This window comes from Triticum dicoccoides, chromosome 2A (genome assembly GCF_002162155.2).
Source record: "Triticum dicoccoides isolate Atlit2015 ecotype Zavitan chromosome 2A, WEW_v2.0, whole genome shotgun sequence".
Taxonomy (NCBI): domain Eukaryota; kingdom Viridiplantae; phylum Streptophyta; class Magnoliopsida; order Poales; family Poaceae; genus Triticum; species Triticum dicoccoides.
This window is the reverse complement of record NC_041382.1, coordinates 583,641,157-583,661,546: the sequence shown is the minus strand read 5'-3', so window position 1 is coordinate 583,661,546 and position 20,390 is coordinate 583,641,157. Positions and strand designations below refer to the sequence as shown.

General features: G+C 51.5%; 1 protein-coding gene across 1 annotated transcript; it reads right to left on the bottom strand.

Moving 5' to 3' along the window:
- Positions 1-5,922: 5,922 nt before the first annotated feature.
- On the bottom strand, positions 5,923-7,907 carry LOC119359629 (BAG family molecular chaperone regulator 1-like). Its single transcript, XM_037625756.1, has 2 exons — positions 7,449-7,907; positions 5,923-6,647 (listed from the first exon to the last, which is right to left on the bottom strand). Exons 1-2 carry the CDS (start codon positions 7,726-7,728, stop codon positions 6,418-6,420), a joined length of 510 nt encoding a protein of 169 aa, XP_037481653.1. The 5' UTR covers positions 7,729-7,907; the 3' UTR covers positions 5,923-6,417.
- Between the last annotated feature and the right edge of the window lie 12,483 nt (positions 7,908-20,390).

Sequence of the window (20,390 nt, the reverse complement as noted above, 5' to 3'; positions counted from 1 at the left end):
CGGCGACCGAGGAGTCATCCTGGGACGTCACCCCGATGGTCTCCGGAATCCCTCCCGGTCTGGGAAAGTCTTTTTAGACACCACCTCTTCATCACCCTTGGGTGAGATGGAATGAGTAGGTGCTAGCCATCTCCTTCGAGTCCAGCGAATCCTCTATCGAGGATCGCAGGGAGCCATCGTGTGCCGGACTGCAATGACAAAGTTTAAGATGTGTCAATATTACAAACCGAGAAGGCCAGATGTTTTTGATTCTGGTACTCACGAGGCGGCCCGAGGCTTGGTCCGACGAGGTCGCTCCGGACTGCTATCAACATCCCACGCGGAGTTATCCACGAGGGAGCCTCTCCCCCTCTTGGGCGCCTCCGCCTCCAAACTCGTGGAGGCCTCCCTTTTCTCCCTTCCTTCCGCAGGATGGGAGTCGCCTCCCTCTTCGTCGTCATCGTCGGCGGCTGAGGGGTCTGTCTCATCGTCAGACGAGACGACCAAGGTGCTCCTTCGGCGAAGCCCACTCCTGGTCCCCTTAGCCGTGGTTTTGACCTTCTTCTCTGGCACGTCGTAAGGCGCCGGAAATAACATCTCCGTAAGGAGTGCGGTTTCTCCGTCTTCGGGCAGCGGAGCCGGACTATTAATCCATCCCGCTAGGTCGACCCAGGCCTGAAAAAGAAATTGACAAGAAGGCTTAATATCCTTCCTCGAAGTGTGTCCTTAAAGACTATACCTTGATGGCTTACCGAATTGGCCTGACGCTTCAAGTTGAGCCCACGATCTTTGGTCAAGGGTGGCGGCGTCTCGCTGCCCTTGAAGAGCACCTTCCAGATATCTTCATGCGTCGTGCCGAAAAGCCTTAGCAGCGTTTGGTGCTCGGCCGAATCGAACTCCCACAAATAACAGGTCCGACGCTGACATGGAAGGATCCGGCGTACAAGCATGACCTGGATCACATCAACAAGCTTGATCTTCTGGGTTATCATATTCTGGAGGCACGTTTGGAGCCCCGTGATCTCTTCCAAAGATCCCTAGGTCAGGCCCTTCTCTTGCCAGGAGGTAAGCCGCATCGGGGCTCCGGATCAGAATTTGGGAGCCGGCGCCCAGTTGGTGTCGCGTGGCTCGGTGATATAGAACCACCCTGATTGCCATCCCTTCACCGTCTCTATAAAGGAGCCTTCAAGCCAGGTGGTATTGGGCATCTTGCCCACCATGGCACCTCCGCACTCGGCCTGTTGGCCGCGCACCACCTTTGGCTTTACATTAAAAGTCTTCAACCATAGGCCAGAGTGAGGTGGGATACGGAGAAAGGCTTCGTACACAACTATGAATGCAGAGATATTGACGATAAAGTTGGGGGCCAGATCGTGGAAGTCCAAACCATAGTAAAACATCAATCCACGGATAAATGGATGAAGAGGGAATCCCAGCCCATGGACGAAGTGTGTGAGAAACACAACCCTCTCATGGGGCTCGGGGGTAGGGATGATTTTCCCTTTTCTTGGGAGTCGGTGAGAAATCTCCTTGGCTAGATAGCCGGCCTCCCGGAGCTCCGTGATGTCCTTCTTCTTAATGGAGGAGGCCATCCACTTGCCTCCAGCTCTGGATCTGGACATGATTGGAGTGCTTTCTCGAACGAGGAAAAGCTAAAAGCTTGGGCGCTAGAGCTCGAGGACGGAAGGACTGAAGATGAAGAAGGGTGCGGGTAAAGGGAGAGTGTCCTTATCCCCTTATAAAGGCCGCGAATATCAAGTGCCTCCTCACTCGTCCTAAAAACTCGCCTATTCCCAAGGGCCGTATAAACGACACGATTGGGTTACCCATGCCCGCATTGATGAGGATCCCGCGATAAGGGGACACGATCTCCGCTTTGACAAGACGTGCCAATGGCAACCGCGTCTCAAGACGTGGAGCGGCAGACGAAAAGCGGTTCGAAATTATGACCGTCCGAACATAATGTCGTGTTGTAAAAAGCTGTCAGTGGATAGAACTCATGTGAAAAAAAATATTCTCTCTGCGGTTGTGTGTGGTATGTGACAGGTCCGGATACTATCGTCGCATCCGAAGACTATCCTGGAGTTCGGAGAAAGGGGAACCCGCCTTGCAAAGCCGAAGACAATCAGTGCGCCGGACTCCTCGTCATTGAAAGCCAGGTTCAGGGGCTACTGAGGGAGTCCTGGACTAAGGGGTCCTCGGGCGTCCGGCCTGTTATCCATGGGCCAGACTGATGGGCTGTGAAGACATCAAGGCCGAAGACTACAGCGTGTTCGGATTGGACTCTACTTGGCGTGGACGGCAAGCTTGGCGACTGAAGATTCCTACTTATGTAACCGACTCCATGTAAACCCTAGATCCCCTCGGTGTCTATATAAACCGAAGGGGATAGTCCGGAAAGAACAACACATATACTCATTACCATACCCACATAGGCTAGACTTCTAGGGTTTTAGCCATTACGATCTCATGGTAGATCAACTCTTGTAACAATCATATTCATCAAGATTAATCAAGCAGGAAGTAGGGTATTACCTCCATAGAGAGGGCCTGAACCTGGGTAAACATCATGTCCCCCGTCTCCTGTTACCATCGATCCTAGACGCACAGTTCGGGACCCCCTACCCGAGATCCGCCAGTTTTGACACCGACAACGGCACTGACAGCCGGCCTGCGCCCGCCAAGCCACAGAAAAGCACCAAGAGAGGACAGACTGGCAGCGTTAGCCTCCATCTCTGGCGCGATGACGATGACGGCGCTCCCCTCCTCAGGGCGCAGCGAAGGGTCGCCAACGCGGGGGCCTTGACGCGGGATGGCTCGCAGCGGAGGCGATGAAGCGGAGGGGCCCTGGGATGTGGAAGGAGCGGACGGAGCTTCAGGTGTTAGCGGAGGGAACCGGGGAGAGGGGGAACGAGAGTTGGTGCAGCCCCTCGCTCTATGCCCAATTTGACGGCATCTCCGGCATGTGAACGGATTTCTGCAGCTGGCCTTGCAGTGACCTTTGAGCAAGCAGCGGTGGCACTCCCTATCTTGGATCTTGACGAACTCGCTCTGTCGCTGAAGGGCGGAATAAGAAGCGATAGCTCGACATCTTGAATGCTGGTTGTTGGAGCGGTCTTTTCGCCACCAATGCGCCGGCCTAACCAAGTGCCATTGATGCACCAGGGGAGCCACGGCCGGAGCAGATTCGTCGGAGGCATGGCGTCTTGAATCCGGCGCTGGGCTCGAGGGGGAGCACCCCACATCACCTCGAACCTTTGCCTTGAATGAGGCCGCAGGCGCAGACTTGAGGCATGGACGGTGCGCGCCTTGAATGGGAGGAGGAGGCGTGTCTTGAGGAGCTCCGCATTGAAGGCGAAGCGTACCCGCCGAGCCACCTCGGGAGCGACCGCATCAGGGCCAAGCTGGGGGGAAGGAGCATGACGAAGCAGATTTGACGAGACCGACGCGAGTTGGGGGAAAAGCTGGGCCACTAGACCTGGCCGCAAGAACTGCGGTGAGGGGAATCCCGGCAGGAACCGAGAAGAAGGCGAGGAAGAAGGGCTGCGGGCTGCGGCAACGGCGCTGGTGGTGGTTGCGGGCGCCGGAGCGGCGTGTCGCAGGAGCTTGGGCGCGGGGGGCACTGGTGAAGCTACACACAACTCTGTAGGGGCCATGCCCCCCCCCCCCAGCCTGAACAAAATCTCTAAAGAAATTTTTTTAGCAGAGGCTTAATTGGAAACTAGACGTCTTTTGGCCCCCTCAGAAATTTAAGTTTTGTCTTCGGCCCCTTCAGGCATTCCTGTGAAGCTCCGCCACTGGCTGGGGGCATGGGTCTCTAGCTAGCCGCTTATGGTAGTTTTATGCTATTTACTCCGGGGAGTTGAGAGTGGAGATCACCCATCGGGAAAATGTGACGCCTTCCGCGGTCTGTGTCGTACGTGAGCATCAAGCTGCGATCGTGGACGGATTTCGACGTTTCCCAAGTATACTGTAGTAGTAACTGCTAACAAGGGGCAGATACCGAACAAAACTGCCAACTACAGAACTACTCCTCTTTCAGAAACAAAAACAAAAACAAAAATAAAAACGGTACACCAGTAAAGATCAGCAGGATTCTATTGGCGGGATTGGGACACTTGTGCGCACCAGGTGTTGTCTGTAGAAAGCTCTAGAACCGGCAACAGGGACGTAGTACGCCTACGCGGGAGGCCCATGCATGCATCATGGATCGCATTATTTCCTCTCATTGCATTTGCTATCGAAAACGAGCTGTCAACTTTTTGGCTCTCCCCCACTTTTCTTCTTCGTTGGTGCACCGGCCGGCTGGGCCGCACACCGGCCGTGTCTGACCCGTGTTAGCTAGGCTGGCCTGCGTCCAAATCACGGTTTCTCGTGTGACGGGCATTGCAGCAGCCGCCGAATACCTCAGTAATCAACCGCGGGATTTGAGGCGAAACCATGGCGATCGATGCATGCTGCGGGTGAAAAGATGCATCCACGCGGTAGATTTCGCGACGGTTTTCCCTGCCGCGACGTACGTTGCGTACGCTCCACCGGAAAGGAAAAACGCGCGCGGGCGCCGGCCAGGCCACGGTTGGTTTCACGGCGTGCCGACGCGACGGGACGCGATGGCGACGCCCCGCCGCGAAAAGGGATTTGGCTTCGCGTGAAAGCAAAAGAGCACCGTGTGCGTCCAGGCCAACGGCCAACCCGAGCCAAGCTGCACGCGTCTCTGAAAGTAAAAGAAGGGTATGTATGGATGGCACGACGATGCAGAGCCAACCAGACGGATACAGCTCTCGTGCGGCGTCAGCGTACCACCTCCTCTCTCCGAGATCAGATGAGACGACGACGGCGGAGATCGTGTTGCGTTTCTCCTGTCGTTCTCTCCCGCGAGTGGGAGTGGGATCGGAGTGGATGATGGCGCCGCTCGGCTCTTTCCGACGTGGGAGTGGGAGCAAGTAGCCAGGGCATAGGTGATAGGCCCGTCCGGTCCGGACAGAATGATGGGACATGGGAGTGACGAGCCCGGGCAGGCAGGGAATGATAGGGCTGCTGCTTTAGACTGTTGGAGTTGGACGCAAATCCTTCTTCAAAGTTGGCAGCGAAACTCAACTTTATATAGGTAGGCAGGTAGCCAAATCCGTTCTGTGGTAAGGTTGGTGGATTTGCCTGGACTAGTTAGTGGTGCCGGATGTGGACATGCATGTACCCTGTACGAGTCGCTTGACACTTGACATCCATTTCCTTCCAGCAAATTCTTCAGCTTCGCCTTTCTGCACGGAGGAGCCGATCTGAATTCTGAAACTGGGCCGGAATCCTTTTTCGTACATAGACTTCTCACAGGCTGAGACTCAGGTTCAGTGCCTTCTTGCATGTGTTTTAAGTATCCTATCATCATGGAATTCAGATGACTTTTCTCAGTCAAACTATATATATCCCCATGTTTTTCAGGCTTTGGGAGATCGCCGATGCTGCTGCAGGCTGCACAAAGCTACACACAGAGGTTCAGACATGCCCCTTACCAGGGTTGATCATGTCTGAAAAATGGGGAACAAGTCACAAACCAATTCAGGATCATATCTAGTCATCTTCCACTACAGATGATTAATGTGGCACAGTGAGCTGGAACTATCAGTGCGCCGTCTACTTTAGCATCATCATATCCGTAGCACAGCAACAAACTAGTAGTACCCGTTCGTGCGCTCATATTAAGCTTGCACCTCTGAGAAATCTTTGCACGGCATAAATTCAGAAGCATTTTTCTGCACCCCGAAGTGTCATCATAACTACTCCAATAGTATAAGCATTTTACTTATATTTAAGAACGGAGGGAGTAGTATAAGCTTATCTTGTGAACAACAAGAAAAATAGTTATGAGTATTTTTCTTGTTGTTCGCAAGGTAAGCTTACACTGTAGTTGTTAGTATAAGGAAAAGCAGGCTCCTCCAGAACAAATGTCTCAATGGAAAAGGACAACGAAAATGCGGCCTCATCATACATTTGATGATCTCATCCACAACAGAGTTGCCTGTAGCAACCTGCTCCATTTAGTCCCCATCCAAGATTGCACTCTCCAATCTAACTTGCTAAGATGCATGACAGCCACATTAGACCCGCAACTCCAGGAGGCTAGCGCTTCCATCATCTAGTCTAGAAGAAAGAACTTAAAACTTGCAACTAGGTACAAATTGCACAACCATGCAATTCACTTAACTAATTAAAAGGTGGCAGTACTCAAACTCCCACACGAGGAGGCCCTTTGTCCTTCCATTCCATGGAGTGGTACCCAAGTACTGATGATCAACAGCAGCGAACCACACCATCCATCAGGTTCAGTTCTTTTAGTAACTTTTCTCAGACCTAACCGGCTTATGGTGCCGTTGATTTTTTTTTTGAGGGGTCGGTGCGGTTGATTTATCCTAACTGTTAGCGAGGTGGGCGAGGTGGGCCGGCCTACACCTTGATAAAAGTCTGATACGGGCTCTGCACGCCCTGGGCCGCGAGTGCGGCCCGGAGCTTGATGTCCTTGAGGGCAGGGTCCTCGAGGAGCAGCACCTTGTCCTTGTCCCTCACCCCAACCATGTGGAGGTGGTCGCTGTCCTCCCTCTCCTTGCCCCTGAACAGCAGCCTCTGCTCCCTCGGCTCCAGCCCTGTCACCATGGATACTACCACCTTCAGCTCACCTGTACAAATTAATTTTGCAAAACACATGTTAAACCTTGATCCACACAAGTATACTTAATTTACTAATTTCAGTGGTAAAAAACACATTGCTTTGTACTACTACTAGCGAACAAGATGTAGGTAAGTTCCACTGAGGTTCCTAGTCTGAAGTCTGAACCATCGTGTGCACGCTGGCTGGCGCCTGCCGCATTGCAACTAGTGGTTAAGACATGTTCGTGCATCTTTTTTAAGGCAAAATTACAAGGAAAACGCAATCAGTTAGCACTCTAATGTACTCTTGGAGTTGTTAGCAAGAAGAGGGTGGCACAGCACTGGCTGTTGTCAGTTGTTTTATAACTGAAGCCTGGAGGAGACCTTGCTAATGGACGTTCAGGAGCTCGCACGGGTCAACCACTCAGCTTGGAGAAATGAAAGTAAAGTTGAGAGCTTCTGGCTGTTTGGACTGTGGACACGGACGTGCAGACTTTTTTTTTTTCAAAATGCTTAAATCTGTCTAGTTGTTCTTGCAGAAATGCTTAAACAGTGTGCATGGATGCCACTCCCACGATCACTCCTTAAGCTTTTGTCGTGCTTAAAGAGCTTGGGGAATATTCATTCAACTTTGGCACATAAAGATGGGCTTACTGCTTAGCACATGAGAGAAGCTCCAATCAAAAGTAATCACAACCAGATGAACCACTTTCGCAGGCAGAACACATGCATTCTACCAATCACACATTAGCTACTCATGTCCATATACTATTCTCTAAAAAATCAAATCGACTTTTGTAAATAAGCTTTGCAAGAACAAGAATACTCACCAAAAGTGCAGGTAGCTCCAATGGACACCTCATGCCAGGAGTAGCCGGTGGCCACCCTGACGGTGATGATCTCGACGTCCCCCCTTCCGTCCCTCCTCTGCACCAGCATGCCCCCCGGCCGCACCTCCCACTCGATCTCCCCGCTGCCGCCGCCACCACGGATGCCACCGGAGGCATCGCTGCCGTTGTCGCTGCTGCTGCTGCAGCTGCTACTAGACCTGCTGATCTTGGAGGAGCTCCTCCTGAAGAGCCTCTTGGGGTTGGGGCACCTCAGCTTCATGATGGTCGTAAATTGGATGGCTCTGCTGTTGTTCCTTGCAGTTGGTGTGGAGGCAGTTGAGGCTTGAGCTGGTGGTGGATGTAGGAACAGGGCTTTGTTGTGTATATATAGAAGGCGAGCTAGCTATAGGGAGGCAACAGGACAAGCTTTGGGAGCGTGCACCTGTCTATCAAAGGCGTCAACGTAGGGGACACTGCGACAGGCAAACTTGGCACAGTCCAAACTCCAAAGCCGCAAGAGCTTGCGAAAGTGTTCCTCGACGGAAGGAAAAGTGAAGGTGAGCAGAGCTTATATTAGTGCGATCGAGAGCGTCCATGAAGCCACGCCGCGGACACGCGGGCCCGTGCCATGACAAGCAGGCCTCAACGAAATGTGAGTTCATGCACTGCACATGTCAATTTATTCTTACCACCGGTGTAGCGGTACACTATCACTGGAGTTATCGGGCCATGGTGTTAAAGTGCTAAGTATCTCTCAGTCACAGGGCATATTATTTAGTCCTAGTTTGATTTCCCCCCGGTAATCCAATCTCCAGTTCTGCACATTTCTGTCCCAACTAAGGAGCTATTGGATGACCCACTGAATGTGCGTGTTCACGTCAAAGTTTGTCAACCGGGTTTGGCCACTGCTTTGTAACCTAAAGTGAGTGAAATGTTTTGGGAGTTGCAAAATGGTTTGGCATGCATATGCATGGGGTAGAATAATGGACCACAAGGGGGTTGGCAAAAGACGATTAGGGTGGTCGGTTAGGACACAAACCTACCAGGATTAATGTAATGGCGGTTGGTCTCATGTTTTTCCGGCTTGTGTCTCGCGGCTGATGAGCACGCACAGCACAGGGGCCAAAAGGTTTTGACGGCGTGATGATGAGATGAGACTGTACGTGCAATTTCTACTCTGGAATTACTAGCAAAAGAGCCCGTGCGTTGCAACGGGACATAAAACATAACACACGCTTTTAACTCAACAACTATGAGCGTGTGTTATATTTTCTCTCCCGTTGCAACAATAGGTCCATCTCCTTTATTTTTACGAGGCACCATATTTGTGTTGCCGCTTATCCTCCTCACCATCGCCGGTGATGGCCTCAGCGTTCACACAAAACAACGAAAAACGTGTGTTGAATATGGTTAATCTTAAGGCGTCTCTCTCTCTCGCAATGAGAAATCTGTTGTTTTCCCCTGCGACATTTTTTCAGAGGTATGCATGTGTAGTTATCTATGTTTTCTTTTCCCTATATGGTTATAGTGAGGTGTTTATTTGCAATCTGGATCGCCGCCGGTATGAAAAAGAATGAATCTTGCGCTATAAACTATAAGTTTGCTTCCATAACAATATTTTAAAAATATTTAACAGGTAAAATTAACATCATATTTAGATTTCACACATTTTTCTAATAAAATTTTATATATAATACGTTAAAATTGAAGTTACGGTTTAAAAGATACAGATGATTTAGGAAATCATTTGGTTTGACTCAAATGTATTTTAAAAAAAATATTTAAAAATACTTAACAGGTAAAAATAATCCCTTTTTGGTTCATAAGCCATAGGACTTGTTTTAGTCCCAACTTATAAGTCTCGAATCCCTAAAAATTTCCTATCTGTTTGGTTCCTAGGACTTAACATGAACTAAAAGACCATATTACGACTATAAGCCCCTCCTTGAGAGTCTTATTTTATAAGTCCCAAATGTCTACTTTAAGTCCCTATAAGTCCTTTCTGTTTGGTTTAGATGGGACTTATAGAGACTTTTTTAAGTCCCTAAACCAATAAGTCCCTGGAAACAAACATCCTCTAACCCAGTTGCTACCTATAGGGTATAGGCTATAGCCAGGGTTTGTATTTGGTTGGATTCTCATGTTTTGGGGCGTCTAGCGGTGGTTAGGACAGCATGTGGGGCTTTAATTGCAAGTAGGTATATTATTAAGGTTTGGACCTTGGAATTGTCCAAAACATCTGAAAAAGTTTGATCTTTGTATTATACTGTTCTGATCTTTATAGGCGTAAAGGTATAGCTCGGCTGGCTTGCACTGAACAAAACAAAGATATTATGTAATAAGCAAATTAATTTATATGCAAGTCAATTGAGATTCTGAGCTTATAACAATCTCTTTTTTTAGGGAAGGGAAATATCATCTTGACCTCCCAAAAAACATAATATCGTCTTGAAAAAGGAAGAATAGTATGGTTAACGAAAGGTACTTCACGGTTGGTTCTGACAATGAAAAACTAACGGCATTCCCCTAGCAAAGAGAGAAATTCTAGTTCTTTAAGCACATTTTCATTAGTGACGAGTAATCAGCATTGCACATCTCACATCACATGGATTAGGGGCCGGGCTTTGGTTTGGTTAGTCCAGAACTCTAGATGCAGGTGCCCTGGCTCAGGTATGAAACTGAAGAAACTACCAACCTTAATAAAAACACATCCCCCGGACCCAGACGCGTGTCAAAGTCCCAGTTGCAGAGCTAGCTAGTCGAAGGCGACATCGATCCTGAAGAGCAGATCGATCATCGCCTAACTCATCAACACGCATGCACTAGCATCTTCCCTATCTCTGTCCTACGTGATATATAATAATTACCAAGCGCGAATGGTTTTACTAGCTACCAAGGATCCCCACCCGCCACATGCATGTGGTCTACAGAACAATCGATCGAACGTGTGCAAGATATACTACTCCCTCTATTTTTATATATAAGGCCACTATGAAATATACCTTTTGCATCTATATAAGGCCATCAACAGTAATCGAGGCAAAATTAATGATATTTTTTCTATTAAGAATCTGTTTAATACTTGCATGCATGCAATCATAATGACAGTCAGCTACTTCCTCCACTCAGTTTCTTTGCATGCATGCGGAGTATTAATGATCCCGATAAACAAGAAGAAAAGTTGACTTCTAAAACAGACATTAAATTTTACATTGATACTTATAATCCGAATTTGTGGCCTTGTATATAAAAATGGAGGAAGTAACTAAAAACGATGCTCTTCGGTTTGTCCTGGTGCCTCGGAATCTGCATTATCCCCGAGCTAAGCTTCTGTCTCCTTGACACGGAGGCTCCGAAGCCACGTGCGCGCCGCCGGCGCCTTGCATTGATTCGGATTCCCCGGCCCCGTCGTCTGCGGTGGCGATCTTGGCTGGTGGCTCCATCCACCTGATGAGGATATCGCACCACGCAGGTACCGATCCTTGTGATACATGTCCGTCTGAAATTATAGAAGTGTAGAAAATAGTACTTCCTTCGTTTCAGTTTACAAGACGTGTGCGTATCCCTATGTTACTAATTTTATCATCGTAATATAAACTATATAACATAAAAATTATACCGTTTGAAAATAGAACATCTGAAGTTTATAATGGTATGTTTTTGTAATATATGACTTCTATTAAGTTGATCAAATTGACGACCTAAGGATGCATGCACGCCTTGTAAACTGAGAGAGAGGGAATAGCGTGGTTTTTTTTTTAAGGAAAGCCATCATGACGGTTTATATTTCATGTGAAAATAAGGATAGATCATTTGATAGGACGTCCACTAGAAAACCCGGTGGCTCCGACTTCCAAACAATAATTTGAGATGTCTCCGAATTCCTAGCCAACACATCGACCATCATATTGGCTTCTCTAGGACAGTGATTAAAAACAATAAAACTAACATTACGAGCTAAGAAAGTACATTCTTCATAAATAGCCGCCGCAGAACCGAAGAAGTCCCGCCGTTCTGCATAATATCAATTACCTCCATGCAGTCTGCTTCGGCATATAGTAGTGCAGTTGGTTAGCCGCCCATTGGATTGGATTGTATCAATAGCCGCAGATGAAGGGAAAGGTTAAATTCTATATTTGGTTGCTCCATCACCCCATCACAAAGTATCTATTATGATAATATGTGATTGGTTTAACAACCGTGTACATGAGACGTGGGCAAGAGTTGATAAATTTGGCATCACAAATGTGAACTCTAAAGCATTTGTTTTACTCTGGTGTCGGATGAACCATTCATTCTGGCTTCACAAGCAACTCAAGTGTATGAACCATTCATTCTGGCTTCGCAAGCAACTCAAGTGTATTATGCCCAAGATACTGTTTTTTTAGAAATTGAGGAGGACCCCTAGACCTCTGCATCTAGATGATGCATGCAACCACTTTATTAATTATTCATACAAGACCTTACAAAGTCATACAATAGTAAGACTAAAGCTACCGTCTAGACAACATATGTCGCTCCTCCTATCCAGTTGATGTAGGGATGCTGATAGTGTAGGTCTAATACCAAGCAGACCTCGCAGCCAAACCTAATATCTAAGACCCGAGGTCCCAATCAGGACGCCTTCCGGGTATGGGGCACCCACCAGTCCGACGCATTCCTCAACCAGGACGCCTGCCGGGTATGAGGCAGCCGCAGCTACCTGCCACCAATCCATCTTCAGTGCTGTACTGCTGCATCTACCTTGCCCGGTCTAGCTGCCGTCGACGCCACCATGATGCCAGACAACGCCACCATCCTGCGCTCGTTCATCATCACACGCCCACCGGCGAGACCCCGCTGCTCCATGCCACTGAGACCGCCGTTGTCGACGTGCCAGATGCCACGCCACTCCTCCGACACGAAACAACACCTGCTACCACGGGTCCCATCCCCTCCGCCTGTAGTTCCCCAAACGCCCCAGGCGGCGCCTCCAAGAAGGGCACGACACACGCAGTGTCGCCACCGCCCAATCTAAGGAGATTTAGGGTTTTCACCCGGGCATGGGGTCGGGTTGGAGGGCAGGGACCTCGACGACGCCTGCAAGTAGGAGAACGGCGACCCTGGTCGTTGGCACCGTTAGGATGAACGAGTCATCCAAAGTTTCCTCCGGTCCAATGTCACCTCTACTAGCCCCCACGAACACACCGAGGCCGACGACCGCGATCGTAAGCCACTAGGTGCAGCGGGAGAAAGCCTGCAGCGCGGAGGATATCCACCGGTGACTCACTGCCCACGCGATCAAGACGCCGTCCATCCACCCCCCGCGAGCGTCGCCAACCGAGGGCGTCGTCGCCATGCCTAACGTGGCCGCCACCGCTGGTCCAGGTTCCTCCACAAAGGCCGGAGTGGCAAGATTCGACACCGCGTGGCCGAGGCCATCTCCCAAGCCCGCCGTCGACCGATCCCGCCACCGCCGGGAGCCCGCACTCTGCAGGGATTCCCACACCCATGGATCTGGGCACCCGTGCACCGCCACGAGTTCGCTGTTTTCGGGATCCACCACACCGTCAGGAGGGTCGCACCCTGCGGATCAGGATGCCCGCGCTGCCACGGATCCGAGAACGGGAGGAGAGACCCTTCGCCGCCGCCGTCGCACGCACGGGCTTTGCCGGGCGCCGACCATGGGCAGCGGCGGAGGGAGAGAAGGGCGCTGGAGGGACTAGGAGGCGGCGGCGGTGGCGGAGCCCTCCCAGGTCGCCTGCGGGGGAGGTGACACGAGAGGGACGCGAGAGGGGTCACGGGAGTGCTGATAAATAGAGGCAATCTTAAGTAATGATTTTTGACAAATCTCATCCACAACTTACCGAAAAAGGCTTTCATCCCGCTTTATAAATAAAGCAAATCTCATCCACAACTTAAGTGTGAGCACATCTCATGACACATTGATACATCTCATCCATCTAAGCTTGCACTCTCCGATCTAACTTGTTAACATGCATGACATCCACACTTAATTTTAGGAGGGAGAGAGAGATTGGCGGAATATTTGTTGTTTTGCTTGAGCCTCGTGGGCATATATATAGGAGTACAATGACCAACTTGAAGTACAAGACAAGGCAGGAACAAATCCTAGTCTATCATATACTTCCTAATATACATTATACTCAACCCCCCCTCCCCCCGCAGTCACAACGGTAGCGACGTAGACGGTGAGACTGGAGAAGAATCCGAAGGCAAGCCGACAGACACCCTCCCCACAGTCGTAACGGTCGTTGCATCACGGAAGTCATGGGTGGAGTGGAAGTCGACAAGGTTGCTCAAGCAAGGCGGTAGCCCTTTATGCCGTTTGTAGAGGTAGCCGAGAGCGTAGGGTGGTGGAGCCGTGGTCGAGGTAGCCGTGCGAAGAATGACGTGGTCCATGTCGAGTCGGGGTAGCCGGTGTCGAGGAATTCGCCGTGGAGCCGCGAGCGCAAGGAGGCGTCGAGTTAGTCATGGGCGCAGTGGTGTCAGAGTAGTGGTGCACCAGGAAGAAGATGCTGTTGACAAGGCGTCGCGCCGGGTTTGCCAAACCCGGGGACACGTCGTAGACGAAGGCACGCGTCGGTGTTGCCAGCACCGGGCATGCTAGACGGACGAAGACGAAGTTGACGCAGCGTCGCGCCAGGCTTGCCAGGCCCGGAGGCACGTCGTGGACGAAGGCACGAATATGTGTTGCCAGCACCGGGCATGCGTAGACGAGGGACATGCATGAGCTGTACGCCATGTCGAGGAGTCGAAGGGCCAATAAAGAAGAAGACTCGACGACGGTTGTGGCGCCAATTGGCATGGCGGCCGATGTCACCAACGACGGTCGGAGTTGACGAAATGGTCGGGGTAGATGACGGCGATGCTGGCGACGGGATGGTTCTTGGACGAAGACGGAGGAGGTGGACGGGCGGCGGCTACGGGGGTAGCGGCGGCGGCGGCTAGGTTACTAGCGCGGCGGCGGCGGCTAGGTTACTAGCGCGGCGGCGGTGCTCAAAATAGGCGAGGAACCCGACAGCGTGACGAAGACAAACGCGAACGGTGGCGTTTCCGCGCCAAGGGAGGCGGCGCGGTGCACATCACGGGAGGTCAATGCGCGGGGACAGACGGCGTTGGACAGCGGGCCACGGCGCTATGGCCCAAAAGGGCGACGCAACGACGGCAGGCAGGTCCGGGAGACGGCGTGAGACCTCGGGGCAGTCGCGGGGACCACGGGCCACGGTGCTACAGCCCGAAGGGGCGGTGCAGCGACGGAGCGCGGGTCGGTGCAACCGTGGGAGACGGCCTCGGGGCGGCGGCGGGGACCACGTATCGCGGCACTACGTCCCGACGAGGCGACATAGCAACGACGCGCAAGTCAATGCAGCCGCGAGAAGAACCACGGGGAGACGGCGCTGTGACCCGACAGAATGACACAGCGACAGCCCGATGCTCAATCGATGTAGATGCGTGCGTGCTCATAGATGACCTTCACTAGATCCATGCGGAGGCGCAAGCAACGGTTGATTAGACCAGTCGCGCATTGATATAGATGCACATGATCCCGTGAGAGTTTGACGCATGATGCAGATCGGTACCGCTTCTGCGTCCAAGCATCCGCATCACAGGATGGTGCATCTGCCGTGCAGCAAACTGCACTTGCACATGTGCATGCACGTGAGCAAAGCAAGCCTGGATGGGAGCCAGGACGCACCCGGCCGCCACATCAGCATTGCCGTTGCGCTGCGTGATGTTCGAGACGACGAAGCTGTCTATAGAAGTCAACGCCGATGGTGGAGTAAAGGCAACGATGTAGATGACGAACGGTGGTGGACGATCCAAACTGATCTTAGATTGGAAAACAAAAAAAAAATCATCAAAACGATCGACGTGAGGAGTTAATTGCAGAAAACAACTACATTTGTGGCTAATTCTGCACAAAACCATCTGATCTCTAATTATTTGCAAAAATCACCGCGCATTCGGTGAACTTTTTGTAAAAAATACTGAACATGTGATTTGGCGTGGTTGAGGGTGTTTCCGACGGGTGGGGCCTAAAATTAATGACGTGGCCTAACGGTCGCGCAAACGGCGCCGTTCGCTTAAGTGAACACAGTCGGCTCGCGTCAGACAGATCGCCCGCGCCCTAGCAGGTCGACATCGCTCTCTGTTCTCTCACGCTCGCTCGCTCCCTCCTGCTCATCTTCCTCTCCGGTCGCCGCCGGCCGCCATGGTGTCTTGGAGCGAGAGAGAAAGCACTGAGGGCTCCGCCGTGCAGTACATCTCCACTCCTGACTCCCCTCTCAAGGTCAATTCTTTACTGTTGGGGAACGCAGTAATTTCAAAAAAATTCCTACGCACACGCAAGATCATGGTGATGCATAGCAACGAGAGGGAAGAGTATTGTCCACGTACCCTCGTAGATCATAAGCGGAAGCATTATGAAAACGCGGTTGATGTAGTCATACGTCTTCACGATCGACCAATCCTAGCACCGAAGGTACAACACCTCCGCGATCTGCACACGTTCGGCTCGGTGACGCCCCACGAACTCACGATCCAGTAGAGTGTTGAGGAAGAGCTTCGTCAGCACGACGGCGTGATGACGGTGATGATGATGCTACCGGAACAGGGCTTCGCCTAAGCACCGCTACGATATGACCGAGGTGGATTATGGTGGAGGGGGGCACCGCACACGGCTAAGAGATCAATGATCAACTTGTGTGTCCATGGGGTGCCCCTTCCCCGTATATAAATGAGTGGAGGAGGGGGAGGGGGCCGGCCTCCTAGGCGCGCCCCAAGGGGAGTCCTACTCCCACCGGGAGTAGGATTCCCCCCTTCCCTAGTTGGATTAGGAGAGAAGGAAGGGGAAGGAAGGAGGAAGGAAAGGGGGGGGCCTCCCAATTAGGATTGGGCTTGGGGGGTGCCCCCTCCTTTGCTCCCTTTTCCTCTCTCCCACTATGGCCCAATAAGGCAAATATACCTTCGGGGGTTCCGGTAACCTCCCGGTACAACGGTAAATATCAGATCTCACCCGGAACCATTCCGATGTCCAAATATAGTCGTCCAATATATCAATATTTATGTCTCGACCATTTTGAGACTCCTCGTCATGTCCGTGATCATATCCGGGACTCCGAACTACCTTCTGTACATCAAAACACATAAACTCATAATACGATCGTCACCGAACGTTAAGCATGCGGACTCTACGGGTTCGAGAACTATGTAGACATGACCGATACACGTCTCCGGTCAATAACCAATAGCGGAACCTGGATGCTCATGTTGGTTCCTACATATTCTACGAAGATCTTTATCGGTTAAATCGCATAACGATATACGTTGTTCCCTTTATCATCGGTATGTTACTTGCCCGAGATTTGATCGTCGGTATCTCAATACCTAGTTCAATCTTGTTACCGGAAAGTCTCTTTACTCATTCCAAAATGCTACATCATGTAACTAACTCATTAGCTACATTTCTTGCAAGGCTTATAGTGATGTACATTACCGAGAGGGCCTAGAGATACCTCTCCGGCAATCGGAGTGACAAATCCTAATCTCGATCTATGCCAAATCAACAAACACCATCGGAGACACCTGTTGTGATGCCCGGATAGTTAAGCTACAGTAATTCCCTGCAATGATGACACGTCACCGCGATTACTGATGTTAGACTCACGATGATTCAATCCCGTTCGAAATCAAAATTCAACATCAAGTCAAACAGTAAAATTTTCAAATGTTAAAACTAAAATGTTCAGAATGGGACAAATAAATCCTAAGTCATAATGGTGGAGGAACCACATTTTAGTAAAAAGATTAAAAGCACTAAAGTGATTTAAACAGTAGCAAAACAACTATTTGAACAACTTTGGTATTTTATAAAATACTGAACTATTTTATATCAGGGTAAAACTTTTTGTAGTAGTGGATTGTTCTGCAACGTTATTTTAGGGGCTATAGATATATTTTACTAAGTTAAAATTAATGTGTAACTAAAATAAAACCGAAAAGAAAAATTAAGAAAAACAAAATACAAAGAAAAGAGAACACCCCCCCTCTCGCTCGGCCACGGCCCAGGTGGCCTCGAGGCCAATCGGGCCGGCCCGGCCGCACCTCTCCTGGCCTATATGGCCCCTCCCTCGTGACCTAACCCCCCGAACGACCCACTCCCCTCACGATCCCCACCTCCCCTTTGTCTCCCACACCGCCGCCACCACACGCAACACACGCGCGTGCGCGCGCACACACACACACACACCTCGTGCCTGGGGGAGGGGCGCCCCTGCTCGATCCCCTCCTCCCGCACGGCCGCGCCCGACGCAAGTCGCCGCGCCGCTAAGGCCACCGCCAGCCGGGCTCGGCGCCTCCCCTCAGGGACTCCTCTGCGCCCCCTCCTCTCCCTCGCGCGGCGCCCGCCTGACGCCGCGGCCTCGCCTCATCACCGACCCCGACCCCGTCGCACCTCGTCGGCGCCTCGACGCCCACCACCGTCGCCGCCCGTCTTCGTCCTCCTCCATGAACGGAGCTCCTATGCCTCGTCGGACGCCGTCGTCCTCTTCGTCGTCAGACCTCCCCGAGCCCTCCCCGAGCTCACTCTCGCACACCTGCAGGGCCCAGTGAGCCACCTCCCCTCCCCTTCTCCTCTGCCCTCTCATAGCGTCTCTCCCCATCGCCGTTCACCGTCTGAACGCGCCCCGACCGCGGTCACCCCGCGCTGGCCGCGCCCAGCGTGCGTGCCAAGCCACGCGACCCGCGCGCCCGCGCCTCGGCAGCTCCACCTGCCGCAGCCGCTCACATCGCTGCTCCCCTCTGTCGCCCCTGCTCTCCTGCAAGCACGCCGCCTTGCCTGCACCCCGGCCTCGCCTCGTTCGCCCGCGGCACCCCGCGCTCACCAGGGCGGCCACTGCCAAGGCCGCGCCCTGCCTCCCTCCCGACGCGCTGCGAGCTGGCCGTCGGCGCTCCTCCGTGAGAGACCGCGCACACAAGCCCCGCTGTGGCCTACCGGGCGGGCTGGTGCCCGACGCCCAGCATCGCCTGCTGCCCGAAAACCGCGCCCGAGTTCCCGACCCGCTAAGGCCCTTGGGGCCACAGACATGTGGGGCCCGCCCCTAGAACGTATTTAAAAATAAAAATAAAAATAAAAAATAAATAATTAATCAATTAATTAATTGAAGAAATAATTAACTTAATGAATTCCGATGAATTAAATTAAACAACTAATTAAACCAATTACACATTAGTTACCTAATTAACCTGATTAGTTAATTAAGTAGTCAATGACAGTGGGGCCCACACGTTAGTTGACCAGTCAACACCTCTGTTGACTGCTGACGTCATGCTGACGTCAGCAAACACTATTCTGGATAATGTTGAATTTAAATAATTAAATAAATCCTAAAAATGATTTAAATCTTTTAAAATTAATATAAAATAAACCGTAGCTCGGATGAAAAAACTTTGTACATGAAAGTTGCTCAGAACGACGAGACGAACCCGAATACGCAACCCGTTGATCCGCCACGCATCCCTAGCATAGCGAACACACAACTTTCTGTTGGGGAACGTGGCAGAATTTTAAAATTTTCTACGCATCACCAAGATCAATCTATGGAGTCATCTAGCAACGAGAGAGAGGAGAGTGAATCTACATACCCTTGTAGATCGCTATGCGGAAGCGTTCAAGAGAACGGGGTTGAAGGAGTCGTACTCGTCGTGATCCAAATCACCGGAGATCCTAGTGCTGAACGGACGGCACCTCCGCGTTCAACACACGTACAGCCCGGTGACGTCTCCCATGTCTTGATCCAGCAAGGAGAGAGGGAGAGGTTGAGGAAGACTCCATCCAGCAGCAGCACAACGCTGTGGTGGTGGTGGAGGAGCGTGGTACTCCAGTAGGGCTTCGCCAAGCACCGCAAGAGACGAGGAGGAGAGAGGTAGGGCTGCGCCCGGGAGAGATCAAATCGTGTGTATTGCAGCCCTCCTAACCTAAAGTATATATAGGGGAAGGGGAGGGGCTGCGCCCCCATCTAGGGTTCCCTCCCTAGGGGGGCGGCAGCCCCCAAAACCCATCTAGGGTGCGGCCAAGGAGGGAGAGAGGGGGGGCGCACATAGGGTGGGCCTTAAGGCCCATCTGGACCTAGGGTTTGCCCCCTCCCACTCTCCCTGCGCCTTGGGCCTTGGTGGGGGGGGCGCACCAGCCCACCTGGGGCTGGTCCCCTCCCACACTTGGCCCACGCAACCTTCTGGGGCTAGTGGCCCCACTTGGTGGACCCCTGAGACCCTCCCGGTGGTCCCGGTACGTTACCGATAAAACCCGAAACTTTTCCGGTGACCAAAACAGGACTTCCCATATATAAATCTTTACCTCTGGACCATTCCGGAACTCCTCGTGACGTCCAGGATCTCATCCAGGACTCCGAACAACATTCGGTAACCACGTATATCTATTCCTTATAACCCTAGCGTCATCGAACCTTAAGTGTGTAGACCCTACGGGTTCGGGAACCATGCAGACATGACCGAGACGTTCTCCGGTCAATAACCAACAGCGGGATCTGGATACCCATGTTGGTTCCTACATGTTCCACGATGATCTCATCAGATGAACCACGATGTCGAGGATTCGATCAATCCCGTATACAATTCCCTTTGTCTAGCGGTACGATACTTGCCCGAGATTAGATCGTCGGTATCCCGATACCTTGTTCAATCTCGTTACCGGCAAGTCTCTTTTACTTGTTCTGTAACACATCATCCCCTGATCAACTCCTTGATCACATTGTGCACATTATGATGATGTCCTACCGAGTGGGCCCAGAGATACCTCTCCGTCACACGGAGTGACAAATCCCAGTCTCGATTCGTGCCAACCCAACAGACACTTTCGGAGATACCTGTAGTGTACCTTTATAGCCACCTAGTTACCTTGTGACGTTTGGCACACCCAAA

Coding starts and splice junctions, on each gene's coding strand:
- LOC119359629 (XM_037625756.1), bottom strand. CDS start 7,728: ATGAAGCTGAGGTGCCCCAACCCCAAGAGGCTCTTCAGGAGGAGCTCC. Junction 6,648..7,448: donor TGGAGCTACCTGCACTTTTG/GTGAGTATTCTT, acceptor TAATTTGTACAG/GTGAGCTGAAGGTGGTAGTA.